Source organism: Epinephelus moara, chromosome 10, assembly GCF_006386435.1.
Source record: "Epinephelus moara isolate mb chromosome 10, YSFRI_EMoa_1.0, whole genome shotgun sequence".
Lineage (NCBI taxonomy): Eukaryota > Metazoa > Chordata > Actinopteri > Perciformes > Serranidae > Epinephelus > Epinephelus moara.
The window spans coordinates 33,556,034-33,573,298 of NC_065515.1; the positions used below are offsets into that span (position 1 = coordinate 33,556,034).

General features: G+C 40.8%; 1 protein-coding gene across 7 annotated transcripts in view; it reads left to right on the plus strand.

The window, feature by feature from the left end:
- Nucleotides 1-17,265, plus strand: part of szt2 (SZT2 subunit of KICSTOR complex) — a 442,490-nt gene that overhangs the window by 180,431 nt on the left and 244,794 nt on the right. For all 7 annotated transcript variants that reach the window (XM_050055637.1, XM_050055638.1, XM_050055644.1 and 4 more), the window contains exons 45-46: nucleotides 2,632-2,746; nucleotides 6,989-7,076. In XM_050055637.1, the coding sequence (XP_049911594.1) occupies nucleotides 2,632-2,746; nucleotides 6,989-7,076 (203 nt within the window). The remainder of the gene's footprint in view (nucleotides 1-2,631; nucleotides 2,747-6,988; nucleotides 7,077-17,265) is intronic.

Here is a 17,265-nt window from a genome sequence, read left to right on the forward strand (position 1 = left end):
CATGTAGCTTTGGATTTTTTTCTTCCTCATTAATAAAACCGTTCATTTAAAAACTGCATTTTGTGTTTACTTGTGTTATCTTTGACTAATGTTTAAATTTGTTTGATGATCTGAAACATTTAAGTGTGGAAAACATGCAAAAAAAGTAAGAAATCAGGAAGGGGGCAAACACTTTTTCACACCACTGTATAATACAGGCACAGCAGCTTTCATATGGTTAAAATATGTTTTATATATCTTAAGACTGACTGCCTGCCCCTATGTCTGTTTCATTTCTTTTTTTTCATATGTAAATGGCTCTGTTGGAGTGGTCAAACATCGGCTTTGTGTTGTCTTAATGATACAGTTTAATCCTGGTTAGTCTATTTAAAGTTACAATGTGTAATTTATGTGGTTGTTTATTAGCAAATATCAACTATTGCTTTCATAAATATATATTTACTGAAGTGTAATGCAATTCACATACAAAGGGAAACTTTCTCATAGGCTTGGAATGATTTCTCTATATATACACAGGCATGCTGGAGGCTGCCTTCTTGCGTCGCCATATTTGAATACAGTGGCCGAAAGGGATATACGCGCTTCGCCTTTCACGTTTACCTTGAACTTGCCGTCACCGCAGACAGAGAAGGTAAAGCTCAATCCGGGGCGCTTCTGCGTGAACCTGCTTTGTACTTTTATGATTCTGTCGCACTTTAAATGGAGGACCACACATATGTTTTGCCCCGTAAGAGGGAAACCACGCCACCAAATAAAAGAAAAAGATCAGATAAGCGAGGACGGGACAAAACTCGAGTGAATATCGGCGTTGCTCATTCCAGGTGGAAAAAACTCCTGTGGAAGAACACTTTGGAAACGCATATATTATATACATATATCACATAAAACGTGTTATTTTAGCATTACTGTGCTAATGTTTGCTTGTGTTACCAAAACAATTAGAAATAAAACACTCCTAACATAAGGTTATATCTCACAGATAACCTATATCTCACTGGTAAGCTATAACATATTGTAGCGTCCGCCAGGACGTGTGGAAAGAATGACGCAGTTATTCGGCAAACCACCGTTTATTACTGAACAGTACAGGTTACTGTTGGCCGTAACTACGCCAAAACAACCAACAAACAAGAACTTAGCTGTAACTCCAACTGTGCACTCCTGCTCTCTCCTCCAGCTCGCTCATTACACACACCAGCACCCGCACTCACACAGCTCTCATCCCCGTCACACTCGCACCCCGCCCCCCTACCTATACTCATTCAATCCCAAACATGCCATTAACTCACAGAACATTGACATTATAACAGAACATTTACTGCAGGGTCGCTACAATATCGTAACATGGTTTAGATTCCTAAATATATATTCACCTCATCGCTAGATAGACCTACTCCTGAAAAACTTGAAAAACTCGTGGATGATGCCATCTCTGTCTGCGCAAGGCTTTCTGTCCTACGAGGCCACCGTCACTTACCCGATGGGAGGGGTGAGCGAGTGAGCGCGAGGAAGCCCTGCAATCTAGAATTTGACCGCTGATGTCACTGTTACTCACCATTTTTACACACTGAGGCTTTAAGGCAGGCTTTTCACAATAAGCCCTGCTTCTTTATTAAACACTATTCTGGTATATTATGGGGTCAGTTTGTTCAGCTGACCCAGCTTGTAGACAGCAGCAATGAAATCTTATATGAACCTGTTCTTTGTCACAGTTTGACCATTTTCCTTGAGCAAACAAGACACATTGAATTGTATTTAATTGTGTCATGCTGCCTGTGGCTTATAAGATATCATCAGTTTTGAGTGTTAAGTTTCAAAGTTATTCACTGACCAAGTGCTGTAATTTATAGGAGTGGGCATGAGTAATATTTTCTCAAATGCAATCATTCAAGGGGGGATTGATTCCTTGTGGAGGGAAATCTATTTATAGATTGCATTTAAAGAGCACAGCAGCATAATGCTTATTTTCAATCAAAATAGTCACCTTTTGATACAAAGAATTAATTCAAAGCTAACAAAATGTAACAAAAAAGCATTAGATAATAGGCCTATTTACTAAAAAAAACGTCAACTATTGAACTTGTGCCCCGCAGCTTCAGCATCAGGTGAGGGAGATCCTACTGTGCCTTTGACAGTTTGGCAGAAGCTGTGAGACTTTATAGTTTGTGATGTTTAAAGGCTCCAACAGATTCTCAATACAATAATTTGTTAGGTGTCCTAAAGTTGTCTGTTACATTTTGTTTTGCCTTTAAATTGATAAGTATCCTCATCATAAAAGATGTTAAAATTCACCTGCTCTGTGCTCCTACTGTGGAAAACACTCTCACCAATCAAGACCACACAGTCAATTTGTTAATTTTCCATTTTTGATGGAGAGAACAAATGGTTGTGTTCTACATACATGTTAAGAGATTGTTAAATATATCGATAAAAAAATCCAGTTCCATAGAATTACTTTTTGGCGTACCCACTTTCCAACACTTTGTTGGAAACATTAGCGCATTAGTGTGAGAGAAAAGGATAGATGAAATTAGTCCAAAATAATCATTATTAAGTATTAAAAGCACATATTATCAGCTTAGCCACGAATACATCAACTTACAAACCACTTGCTTGTGTTTATCTTACCAGACTCTGTGAAACATCACTAACAGGGAAATACTCTGATCTGGATGGAAACCTCTACATGACTCGCTCTATTGGGCTTGCTAGGAGTCAAGAGCCCCTGTTTTCCGATGAAGTAATGGTAAGTGAACAAATGCAGTGTACACCCATTTGACTAACAGCTACAGTAAATTTTAATAATTTATATTGGCATATGAATTCCATAAGCAAATAACTAAAACACTGTCCTCAGATTCTGGTAATGGATCTTATCAGAGATGTAGACTAACATGGACTTGAGTCACCTTGCAAATGAGGACTTTTGACTTGATTTGAACTTGACTGCTATGTGATGTTGTGATTTGAGACTTGACTGCCAGAGCACCTAATTTGACTTGAGACTTTACAAAAAGTACATAAATAGCATCAATAACTGACACAGTCACAGAGATGCACATGCTAACATTCCACAATCAAACAGTTTTAGGTGCAATACACAGGAATAAAATTCGGAAAAAAACAATGCAGTTGAAACGTAAAGCCTAATTTATGCTGGGCGTGTAACACTTTTGCTGAGTGATGCTTGACGGAAATGATGTGGTATTGACATAAAAATTGTTGCACGACACTTTTCTTTTATGTCATGTGCATGGAAAATGTTTCTATGTCGCGGACAACGTCATATTTTGTCATGCGTTGTGAGTGATAGTGTTACTATTGTCGGCAAGGAGACAGTAGTTTTAAATCCACACCGACTCTGACCTGCATTCAGCATCTCTGTACACAGATGGAGTGTCTATCAGCAGCAGCTCCTGTGGAGCAGAGAGGACAGGCTGATCCATTATACACCTATGGGCCAGAAAAATGAGTGAGCAGAATCTGCCTCTTACAGACAGACTGGGGGCTAATTACTCAATGACAATAAAATTAATGAGATAAGCACACATGTTAAGTGGGATATTTGTGTGATTTAAACAGCTGTGCAGATTACTCTTTACTAAACAGTAGCTATGTTTCCATCCAAAAGTGATTCGAATCATTGGGAAATGTGCATTAAAAGAAATACAAATGCTGTGTGTTTCCATTAAATGTATGGACTTTGGTGAAAACTACGAACTTGTGCGAGTTTTCTGCAGATCCGGAAACAAAACAAGTTTCGCATTCTTCTTCTTCTACGTTTTCTGCCGGTTGGCAACCAGCTTGTAAATGCATTACCGCCTTCCCGACCCAGAGTGTGGATATCACCATGGAGAGAGGTGCGCTACGTCAGACTTAATTCGAACATAACTGTTTCCATCCCCTGTTTTGCGAATCAGCATTTTTTCGAATCAACCAAAACCCGGCTAAAGTGAGCGTATTTTAGTTTGTGCGAATCAGGGGATTTTAATTCGAATTTTAGCGTTTCCATCATAAATTTCCGATGCGATACTTCTAGATGCGCATCTAAACAGGGTGATGGAAACATGGCTAGTGACAGAAATAGACTCACAAAAACAGGGAGTATCTGGTTGCCATGGAGACGACTGAACCATTTTGCAAGAGCATAAATTGAAAGTGTAGCTTTTTTTTCTTTTTCTGCCAAGTAACACTCTTCAAAAGTATTGCGTCCCCAAGCATAGATTAGCCTTTACTCTGACTAAAGACCCAAGACTTGACTTCGACCTGCTCTCAAAGACTTGAAGTTACAGAAAACACATCAATGACAACTGTGGAAACAACAAAACGTTCAAGTCTCTCTCTATTTAATCGTTGTCTGTGACCTTCTCTTAAACCTGTTTCTTCTCATAAATAGGGGTGTCAAATTATCGCGTTAATTGCGAATAATTAATTACAGCCATATTTAACGCGCTATGTTTTTTGATCGTGTTAATCTCATTTTTAATCTCTAACTTTACTGTTTCTGTATGCCACAGAGTTGCCTTTTATAAAATCTGTCTGTAGGCGTACGATTGGGCTTCTTTGTGCTTGAGTTGTGGGAGAGCTGCAGCGCTACAGAGCAGAGCCCATGCATCAGCATTGTATGAAAAGCTGTCTGCCCTAGCACGCAAGTATCTGACCTCCCCGGCAACCTCCGTGTAATTTTCGGGACAATCAGGGCAGGATTCAGGAAAACTGCTTGGATTTCGGGACTGTCCCGAAATCCAAGCAGTTGTCCTGAATCCTGAATCCTGCCCTGATTGTCCGGAAAATTACACTAGAGCAGAGTCTGGAGTAGTTATTGCCCGATAAAACATTAAAAACTGATCATGGTGGTTGAGTTGTAATGCAGCTCCCACCGGCTGCACATTGGCTGCAGCAGTTCTTACATGAATTATGGGTGTTGTAGTTTGAAGAAGAGAAGACAGCGCAAATTGCAGCCGCAACGACAGGGAAAGCGCAGGCAGCCACGAGAAGGAGTGATTTGCATGTTGCAGTGCAGCCTCTTGTTCTAACTGTTCAAAACTGTTCTATAAACTGATACAGCTGTAACGAATGTACCAGGTGTCTTTTATTTTGTTAGCTTTTATTTTTTATTAAGTTTAAAGGACAAGTGCACTTACATTGATCACTTCCGTGAAATAAAACGAGAAATTGGAAAAGAGGAAAATAATTTAGAAAATTGTTAAAATAAAATTAAGGAACTGATCACAGATGTATTGTTTCTGTGTGTTTTTTAAATTTATTGTTGTGTTAATCTGCAGCTATGCTTTTAATGAAGCTGACATGTCATGACAGTCAAGCACCCCCCTGGTGGTCGAGACTGAAGGTTGCAGCACTCTTTATTGGGACTAATCTCAAAAACAATAGAATGTAATGGCTCGGTGTACTGCATCTGTGTTCAAGTGTGCTATTGTTGAAAACAATAATTATGACTTTATAAAACCACTTTTTGTTATATATATATCAATCTTTTGATCATCTGCCACAATAATGTAATGAATTTAAATGAAAATACCTCAAGTTGAGGGCTTTTCTAAGCAATTTTGAGATGAGATTAAAAAAGAAATTAATTAGATCAATTAATTACAGATCATAATTAATTAATCTCTCCATTTTTTTAATCTCTTGACAGCACTACTCATAGAATCTGTCAGTGTTGCAACTTATTAACCTTAAACTGTATGTCAAATTGTGCTGTTTTGGGTCCTTGAGTTTGAGGAAATCGGCCCTATAAACATCTTGAATTTGATGTTTTTCAAAGGTGTGGGAAAACCTGTACAATTAAATACAAATGCAACTCTTGAGAAGTTGGGACGCTGTGTAAAGCATAGATAAAAACAGATTGCAAAGATTTGCAAAACTTTTTTAAACTGTATGAAATTAAAGACAAGATAGTTTATAATTGAACTGATAAACTTTACCTTACAAAGTGGAAAAGTGTGCTGTGGTCTGATGAGTTCACATTTCAAATTGTTTTTGGAAATCATGGACGTTGTGTCCTTCGAGCTAAAGAGGAAAAGGACCATCCAGATTGTTACCAGCTCAAAGTTCAAAGCCAGCATCTGGGATGGTATGGAGGTTTGTTGGTGCCCATGGCATCTTTCGTAACTTGCACATCTGTGATGGCACCATGAATGCTGAAAGGTAAACACATGTTTTGGAGCAACATATGCTGCCATCCAGACGACGTCTTATTCAGGGGGTGTCCCTGCTTATTTCAGCTAGACAATGAGACACATTCTGCGTGTGTTCAACAGTGTGGCATTGTAGTTTAAGAGTGCAGGTACTAGACTGACCTTCCTTCAGTCCAGACCTGTCTCCTATTGAATATGTGTAGGGCATTATGAAGCACAAAATCTGACAATAGGAAAGTCGGTCTGTTAAGCAACTGAAGTTGTATTTCAAGCAAGAATGGGAAAGAATTTCACTTTCAAAACATCAACAGTGTCCTCAGTTCCCAAACACTTACTGATGATGTCATACAGCGGTAAACACGCTCCTGTCCCAACATTTTGGCAACATGTTACAGGTATCAAACACAAAATTAGTGCATGTTAACAAATAAACAACAAAGGTTATCAGTTTGAATATTAAATATCTTGTCTTTATATTGTATTTGATGAAATATATGTTTAAACATCTCTCATCTTTGAATTCTATTTTTAGCTATATTTTACACAACATCCCACTGTTTGTGGAATCAGGTTGTACAGTAATTCATTAGTGAATAACCAAAAGTAGGGCAGGATTTTGGCATACGCTGGCTTGAATGTGTGATCACATTTGTGGGTTACATGAGGATGCCAAGTCCCTGTACAAATTAAATGTTTCACACAGAGATGAAACGTCCAAAGTGAATTATTTTTTTCAAAGGTCAGTCCATGTAATCATTCTCAGTTTGGATTAGTGTGTAGTCAAAATGCTAATGCAAAATTGTTGACCTCATTGGTATCTCTTTCCTCAGGGCTCCAGGTCTTCTCTGGATGGCTCTCGGCCAGTTGGACAAGTAGACAAACACATCCTGCTGCTTGTGCATGGTGTGGGAAATGCAGGTGGGGAATATTAAGAGGTGGTAATGATTTAAATTTCTAATATCTAGAAAAAGTTATTTATGATGAAATGGTGCAGTAGTAATAACAGCAACAATAACAGTTTGTGTCTTGCAGAAGGCAGATTTACTGTGCCTCAGGGAGAGTCAGTGGATCAGGGGGTGTGGAAGATAACTTCACTCAGGTTAAAAGTTTTAAAAAGAATCTTTGTTTAAGCTTCAGAAGAAAAGTGATTCTGGTGAGCATGGAGACAAGACAAACACACTTATAAGTTGTCTCTGCATGTTCTGCTCTGCATCGTAACAGCAGGGGTTTATACTCATTCGTCTGTGGGCATCAAGAGTTGAGGGGATTTACAAAGACTGTAACACATCTGGTTCACAAGGCAAAAGGGCAAACTGAACTTGAGGGATTCTTGGATAAGACAATCTACGCCTTAGTGTTACTTAAAGGTTCTGCGTGTAACTTAAAGAAATTTCCTGTTTTTAATGACCCCCCTGTCTCTGAGGTTGTTAAGTGATGCTGTTGCTCATTGCTCGAGCTTTGCTGCTGCACTCCATAGCCGTGAGCAGGCACTTGCTCATTGGCCAAAACAGTGACAAACAAGAAGCTGGCAGTGATTGACCACCATCATGTTGATAGAATGCTTGAAAATGAGTTACAGTCATTTTTAGAATAATATTATCTGTAATGTTTCTGTATTAGCTTGCTGTTTGCAAATTGATTTATCAGCCGATATCAGCAAAGAACATGCGATCCATGTTGAGAAGCAGCCCGATGGCTAACCTATAGCTCAGGATAGATTTAGCCTGTTGGCCGCCTCTGCAGCGCTCTAGAAAGCAGTAGAAAGCACTTAACATGTTGCTATGCTAACATTAGCATTGGTTTTGGTTTGTGTCATTTGATTCAGTTACTCTATTCATTCCAAATCCTCTGATTGTCTCTTCTTTTTTCGTACTTGCATCTTAGTACCTCAGATTTAACAAGCAAGGAAGACCTGATGATCCATCATGCATTTTGATTTTAAGTCAACATTACAATCTCACAGACACTTGCATATACTTGCTATAGAATCTGTGTGTTTATTAATCGCTAAGGGGGGATTGGGGTGTTGGCAGTAGCTTAGATAAAATACAGCAATATGAGGATGAAATAGATATATACTTACCATAGCACTGCATGTGGTTACTTTACAGATTGACATGTCTCAGTGGTATTTACACAGTCACCTTCTATCTGTGGATAATTTGTGAACAAATAGCCTCTCTGAGGCAGTAGAAGAGTAAGAAAGAAGAGCGAGGTGGATCATGCAGAAATGGCAGAGCAATTCTCAAAAACTCCCTAAATGCCTTCAGCTAATCAGGTTGCTTATGGTGTTAATGGGATGAGGCATTTTCAAAGTGGATGGCAGTCATTACAAATAAAGGCCCAAAGCAGCACTGTGTGGTCCTCAGTGGAACAAGCTGGTGACTGATGCTGTTCCACTGCACTGACAGCAGGATGATGGAGGTTGAAAACAGCCAGAGCTGGGGAAACTTTTACTAACATCCTCTGCTGCACTTAATGTGGTGTTAATGTGGCTTGGTCCACTGACAAAGCAGGCATGTCTCACCTACTACTCCAGACAACTCTTGTGGAAATAAGGTCCTGCAAAGTCGGGCTGGGAGTACCAAGTTAGATCCAAATTAGATACAAATGTGCAGTTTGTCATAGTCATTTCAGTTACATGTGCTTGGATTTTGACCAAGTAATACACATGTAAAATAACTGTACTGTGGATATCCCTCTTGTGGACCTTATTAGCACAAGAGGGATCCCTCCTCAGTTGCTCTTCCGGGGGTTCTTATCCGCTGCGAGGGTCCTAAGGACAGAGGGATGTCGTATGCTGTAAAGCCCTCTGAGGCAAATTGTGATTTGTGATACTGGGCTTTATAAATGAAACTGATTGATTGATTGATTGATTGATATCAGTGTTCAAGAGTTTAAAGAGTGATGCTGACCAAAACCAACAGTGTGTTTGTTCGTCTCTCTAAACTTCCTGACTTCTCCACCCCTAGTTCAGACTGAAGATGTAAATCTTTAAAAACACTTCACAAATATATAGTTTTGACTCAAACAACTGATCAACATAGTTTAAGCAAACAAACAGGAGGAGGAGGATTTCAACTATTTTCACAAAAACACATACATGAACATTTTTGGTGAGGTAGTTTGTCAAAGAGGTACTCTTTCAGTGAATCACTGAGTACGTTTACATGACTTTAGACAAAGTTGATTTAGTGTGCTGAAGTCCCACAGGATCTTAGCCCTGTTGTTCTCAACCACCTTTGGTGGTGTGTCCCATTGGGATTTGGGTACTTCCAGTCCATACTGGGTACAGATGTTCCAGTACACTATCCCAGCCACTTGGTTGTGCCTCTCCATGTATGCTGATCCTGCTTGCATCTTAGACCCTGTCACTACAGTATGTGCTGGACTGTCTCAGGGGCATCTTTGCACAGCCTGCACCTTGGGTCTGATCTGCTGTAGACCCTGGCCTCTATGGCCTTTGTGCTTAGGGCCTGTTATTGTGCTGCGATTAGTAGTGCCTCCGTGCTGTCTATCAGTCCAGCATTCTCCAGCCACTGGTAAGTCTTCTTGATATCAGCCACTTCCTCTATCTGACAGTGGTATGCACCATGTAGGGGTTTGTCCCTCTGTGTTTTTTGCTCCTCCACCTCTTTGCTCTCATCAGGTTTCTGTTGTCTGAGGCATTCACTTAGCAGCTCATCCTTTGGGGCCATCTTCTTGATGTACCCCTGGATTTTGGATGTTTTATCCTGGATAGTGGCTCTGATGCTCCCTAGTCCTCGGCCTCCCTCTTTCCGCTTAGTGTGTAGCCTCAGGGTGCCGGACTTGGGGTGGAACCCTCTATGCGTAGTGAGGAGCTTTCTTGTCTTGATATCTGTGGCTTCTATCTTCTCCTTTGGCCAGCTTACGATCCCAGCTGGGCATCTGATGACTGGCAGTGCGTACATGTTGATGGCTCGGACCTTGTTCTGACCATTCAGCTGACTTCTGATCTGCTAAATATTAAAAAACAAAACATAACAAAAAAAAAAACAATCCTGTTGAAGTCCTTTCAGTTCCTCATCATAGTCTTATAGTCTATAGTCTGTATGGCTCTCCTAAAACTGTATATAAGTCTGAAGAAGTTTTTAAGACATTGTCAGTTCCTGTGTGTGCATTTACTCCAATCCAATCTCAAGAAGTCACCACTGTCAATTACTGACTTATTCATCACATCACATCACATTATTATTGACGACTTTTTACCATATCTTGCTGTGCTTTGCATTGGTCCTGACCTCAAGTTAATATAGAATTTATATGTGGGCCTTTAATGAAAATAGGCTGAGTACCCCTTTTTTAGAGAGTTGCTGGAGCAAGCTGCTGTTGCTCCTGTGGATGCCTTGATGGCAGTGTTGTACTGGGAACATTACTCTGTTTTAGACATGCTGGGATTACATCAGCACTTTCTCAGAGGTACAGCCCATTAAAATCCTTGTCTGACTGCTCCTTCCGTTCACTGTACTTTGAACTCACTGTCTTTATTTTAAAACATCACTGGATAGCTTTATTGACACCCTCCTTGAATTATGAGTGTATGTGTTTTTACAACGTGCACCATCAAGTAGGGCTGGGCGATATGGCCTAAAAAAAAATCTCCGATTTTTTCCCAACAAATCCGATTCACTATTTAAATATATTTGCGGCCTGGTAGCACATACCTGGGGTCCAAAACTTTCAGCATGTGAATAAACCCCGGCTTTTCCACGGTAGCCTATATATGGGCACCACATCTCTTGCAATATACATGGCGACTGCATCTGTGATCGCTTTCCACCGGACCCCTTTCTTATCATATGGCAGTGTTTCCCCTACCATCATATTGGATCACAACAGAAGTCATTTAAGGTTACCTTTCCTATAGAAGAGGTCTATACCTTGTCCTTTTGTTAAACAAACTAAATAGCCTTATGTTACAGGCTGAGCCTGATGTGTGTGGCTTGTGTGTGTGTGTGTGTGGAGCTGTGTATGTGTGTAGTTGATGTAGGAGGTATGAGACGTTAGCGCGTCAGACGGATGTGCCCCAGGAAGAAAGTGAGGCATGTGCTATGTTGTTTACATGCGCAGTTCTGCATGCTGTTTTTGAGTTATTTCCCTCTATGTAAAAGTCAGACACTGATGAGAGAGGCTGTGCATCATCCCTGCAGTGCTGAAAATAAAGTGCCGTTTATGTGTTGTTGCCACAACGAGCTAACACAAGCTAAAGGAGCTAATGCTCTTCGGAGGTCCCTTTACTACGGTTCGGGGGTCTGCCAGCTTGGCGTTGGTATTTATCTTATTTACACAACGGCATGTAATTTCTGTCCCTACACGGTGCGCGTCTAAAATCCTCCTCTGCTCTCTGTGTCGCGCATGGCGGAGTTCGGCCCTGATGCGCACACACACACAGGTGAGCACACAGACACAGACACAGGTGAGCACACAAAAGCGCTGAAGAACTCGTTCCCTTTCTTGAGAACAAGTTCTTCAGCGCTTGCTGCCATGTTTGTGTATCAAGCACGCGGGGGGAGGGGTGAGCCCACTCTGAACTACGGGAGCCCAGTGTGGAGCGGCGGTGGCGGATTTTAAATAGAAACTCGATATTCATTCAAACAAATCGGCCTAAACTACAAATTCAAATTAATCGATAAAATCGATTTATCGCCCAGCCTTACCATCAAGGTCAGCAGAGAGAAATATCTAAGTTGAACGGCACCTGATATTTTAACCCCTGAACCACTAGTAAATCACATATGTAAATGATTGTCATGTACTGCCTAACATTGTACAACACAGTGGTGAGAACATATGAGAAGTTTTTTTATAATTGAGCATGAGAGAGAGAGACCGAACCTGTTGGCAGCAAAAATGATGCACTCTAGACTTATATTCTTTAATATGTGGAGTTTTTCATAATGAAGTAGATGATTTACAATTTATCCTACGACAACGATGAACATCAATGGTCCAGAATACTTTTGAGAAAAGGAATGGAGACTTTTCATCATCTACCAAGAAAGGACCAAAATACAACTGCAACAACTACCAGCTAGCTAGCTAGCAAGCTAACAACAACTGCCAGTAACTGCCAATAACTGCCACGGAACACTGCCACAGAACACTGACTGATCAGAGCAAGAGAGGACTACTCCAAGTAAGCCTAACTAGCTTATTGAAGTTGACTAAAGTTAACTACAAAAAAAAAAAGAAAGAAAACAGGGAGAAGCTTCTTCTTTCTTTCCCCAATTACCAAATCAAAAACTACTTTGTTTTTGAAAAGAAATTGAAAGAAAACCAAAAACAACAGTTTCTGAGAAGAATACAGTCAACTGCTGGAAGTGCCACAATGATACAAGGATGTGAGATACTGTGCCCAAGTCACATCACATCTGTTAAGGCTAAAAAGACTTTCAAACTAAATGTCCTAAAGGAGTCACCTGAGACAGTCATTGCAGACTTTAGAATAACAGAGAACAGCAAAGTAAAGACAAACCTGCTGTTCTTCACGCACCAACCAAATGCATGGCATGCAACTTTCACAGAAGCCTTTACGCACACAAAGAAGAATGGAATCAGCAAAAGAAGACAAATCTCTGTCGACACAACCTGCACAATGTTGACCATTAATGTTTATCACAATGGTACAATCATGGTCCAAGGGTCAGAAAACTGCCTGGATCATTTTCAGCATAATTTCCAGAACATGAAAGAGGAAGCTGAAAAGAAAGAGAAAGAAAAATCAGCACACTTAGAGGCAGACAACACAAACAAGACAGCGACCTTCACTACATCCAACAACCCCTCAGTTACTCTCTCTCCTGAGACCACTCCTAGATTCTCCAACAGTCTAAAGACTCTCAAAGAACAACTTTCAGTGTTGGAAAGGGAATTCATGGAGTTCAGAGAGAGAACTCTTGTCAGCCTGCATCAGAAAACCAACATTGACCGACCACAAAATGAGACCCACACTCTGATCCTACAGCAACGGGACCAAATCAGAGAACTGCAGCAGGCCATGACCTGGAGGAGGACAACCAATCTCTAAGGATGATGGTCTGGACAATAAGAGATGAAATCACCAACATCAACCACAGCAGAACCAGGCAAGAACTACAGGAAGAGGATCATCACCAACCCATAACCCCTACCCCCTTCTACTCCACTCCTGCTAACCCTCCAACTCCCTGTGCCTCAGCCATCATCCCACCTCCCTCTAAAATCAACCCTCCCATCCCTCCTAACCCCCAACCTCCTCAATATCCTCTACTCCTCTGACTCTAAGCCCACCCACCCCTCCAAAGCCCTCAGAAACTTACACACACATCTCTGCTGACAACCAACCTGACAACAGAATCAACATATCGACACACAAAGAAATCTTGTTTCTCTGCGACTCCAATTGGAAACACATCAGTATAACATGTCTGAAACTCTGGAGCCCCACCACAGAGAAGGCCATGGAACACCTGACCAGTGGAAAGTTTGTAGGCATGGAACATATCATCATCCATACTGGATCAAATGACCTCACCCAGAGAAACAGTGATATACCTACAGCACTATGGCAGCTGGCAAAAACAGCCACTGAGGACTTCCCAACTGCAAAAGTAACAATATCCACATTACTTCCTTGATCAGACATTCTCCGAAACATTATCAACACCATTAAGTCAGAGATCTTCAGGAGCTGTACTCATCTCCCTAACGTGAGTGTGGTACACCACAGTAGAATAAGTTACCAGCACCTATATGATCACATCCATCTTAACCACAGAGGAGTAAAAGTTTTTGCCAAAAGCAAGAGACAGCTCTGAACAGAGAAGCTCAACATCAGCAACGCTACCCTCGTTACCCCCAGGAGCACCAGAGAGACCCTCACCCTCTCCAGGAGCACCAGAGAGACCTCCACCCTCCCCATGAGCACCAGAGGTACCCCCGCTATGCCCAGGAGCACCAGAGGTACCACCACCCTCCCCAGGAGCACCAGAGGTACCCTCACCCTCTACAAGAGCAACAGAGGTACCACCACCCTCCCCAGGAGCACTAGAGGTATCCTCACACTCCCAAGGAACACCACAGAGACCACCAGCCCTTCCATGAGCACCACAGAGACCCCTACCCTCCCCACCCGGGATGCTCCTCCCCCTAGCATCTTTTTCAATTAGTAGTTGGAATATTCAGGGATTGAACTCTCAATTTTTGGATTGAAGACACAATAACACCCCTTCAAACTGCCCAAGTATTTTATATTGAACTGAGTCTGCCCTCCTTAAAATATTCAGATCAGATAACACTGTACTTGAAAAAAATAAAGACCCAAACCCAGGCACCTACCCCTGATTACAAACTGTTACCCCTCCCAAAACACTACAAATGGACAGAGAAAAGTCTCACCGATTACACCAATGCATTTAACTAATATCCAAAACATGCTAGATGACTTTCTATGTAAACAATACCTGAAGAACAAAGAGAGTATTAATATGGCCACACAAGATTTGAATCATATATTTATGAAATTGGCAAAATGAAGAGACCAAACCCCAAATCAAACAAAAAGCAAGCAAAAGAAAAATGGTTTGACAGTGAATGTTGCTTTTTCAGAAAGCATCTCAGAAACCTGTCAAACAAGAAACACAATGACCCTAAAAACCAAGAATTACGCCATGAATACCACACAGCCCTTAAACAATACAAGCAAATTATCAACAAAAAAAATGCTAAATACACAGATGATGAATTACTCAAAATTGAAAAGGCGATAGACCAAAACTCTTAATGGAAAAAATTGAATTCAACCAAATATAAAGATACCATTGCAATACAGAATGGCAATTTTTGGAAAAACTATTTCTCAAATTTATATCAAAATCCACAACACTATGGTTTAAACACACATCAGATGTCCACAATTGACGAATTGAAATCATTAGAAAATGTAATAAAGGATAACCAAAATGCTTTGGACAGTCCAATCACAATGGAAGAGCTTCAAGAAAAACTGTCTGATCTTAAAAATGGAAAGGCTTGTGGTATTGATGGTATCAGGACAGAAATGTTTAAACACAGTAGTAGTAAACTTAAAATGGCTGTTCTAAAATTATTAAATTCGGTATTCAAAAGTGACATATATCTTGCAATTTGGAACAAGGGACTGATTACTCCTATTTTTAAAAACAGAGACAATCTAAATCCCAGTAATTATAGAGGTGTCTGTTAGGGTTGTGCAATTAAAACAACACTTACCTTTCTTGCATTTCACACAGCACTTAGAAAAAATCTGAACATCCACAACTCCCGCCTCCCTCCAAAGTCCCATCCTCCTGCAACTCCACCGCCTTCCAACGGCCTACTCCCCCCTCCTCCATTACGTCCTCATTACATCTATGATAGATGTAGGCGTTGGCATGGTAACGTTAGATACACGGAAGAGGAGGACGAGTGTAACGTTACAAATGCAACCCCGGAATTTTAAAACTCAACCGGAGTCAGTGATGACTGATGGGTTTTAGAATAAGGTTACAGTGCTAACGTTAGATAGTAGCATTAACGTTACTAGTAAGTGGAAACACACAGGGAAGATAACGTTAATGTTTCAGAGGCTACGCTACAGTAGGCTAACGTTAGCTATTAGCAACTGGGTGCTGTGTTGTCATATATAACATTATGAACTGAACTGAACTTCTTTGTCATTTTTATGCGCAGCACAAAAAAACAAACTGACATTTCGCATACCCCAAGCAAAAAGAAGCAAAACATTTAAAAACAATTTGTGCAAGATATAAGAAAGACACATCACAGCATACCACGGAGCTTACCAGATGATGCAGCCTCCCTGTCTGCTCTGTGTAGCGTTAGCCTCGTTAGCTCAACACCGGCGTCTTATATGTTACCATTCATCCATGTCTCAGTGAACACAAGGACGCAACAGTCCCTCACTCCTCAGTTAGTGGATCTCCGTTGTCGGATGTAATCCATTTCGTGTCCAGCGAGCCGATGTTTGCCAGAAGGCTGCTGGGAACAGCTGGTTTGACAGGGTTAGCTGTTAGCATAGAGCTATTTTGTAGCATATTAAATTCAAGAATACTGTCCTACCTGATTGAAAGCAACATACTAAGTAAATCCCAAATTGGTTTTATATCCAAACATAGAACAATAGATCACATATTTACTCTCCATACTCTAATCCAAAAACATTCACACCAAAAAAAATGAATGAAAAATGTACGCTTGCTTTGTTGATTTCAGGAAAGCTTTTGATTCGATTTGGCACAATGGTCTTTTCTACCAGTTACTCCGAAATGGCATCGGTGGCAAAGTATATGACTTAATTAAATGCAAGACACTGTCGACCCGCTCCAGTTTGCCTACCGCCCCAACCGATCAGTGGGTGATGCAGTAGCCATAGCCCTACATCTAGGGCTGGGTACCGAAACTCGATACTTTTTGTACTTGGTACCAATTCACTTAAAATTAATCGGTGCCAAATTTCGGTACCTGAGGTGGAGGCGGAGCGAGAGTGCATGACTCGCACCTCAGACTCAGCAACAATGGCAACAAAAAAAATGTGCAGACAAAAGTTAACGTGCAGCACTGTTCCTAAATGTTCTCAATAAAATGTTGAAACTGAGAAGTTTAGACTATGGGCCCGAACGACACATAGTGCATCCAAATTCACACCCGTTCTTCTCTGTGGATTTTCTCCGCGACCGTCGTCATAGCGAGAAGCTACACATATTACGTGAAACGGCAGCACTGTAGCTTTCCGACAAGGCCAAGCACTTGTCGATAATCCAATGTTTTCACAGCAAAAAAAATTTTATAAATTTACAATAAAATGATGTATAACAGAGCTTTCATACAGCTTTGCACACACATTACTGTTGGATGGATTACTCGCGAACGCAGGCTTGCACAGAAATGCCACGCATATCACATGAAAGCGCAGGACTAGAGCTTTGCAGTGATACCACACACATCATTGTGCTGTCATCCCATCACGCTATAAATCCAGATCAATTGTCTACAAAATAAAAACCTGACGAATTTCTTTACAGTCCATTGTACAGATCTTGTTATCAGTCACTTCATATAGTGAGGAATA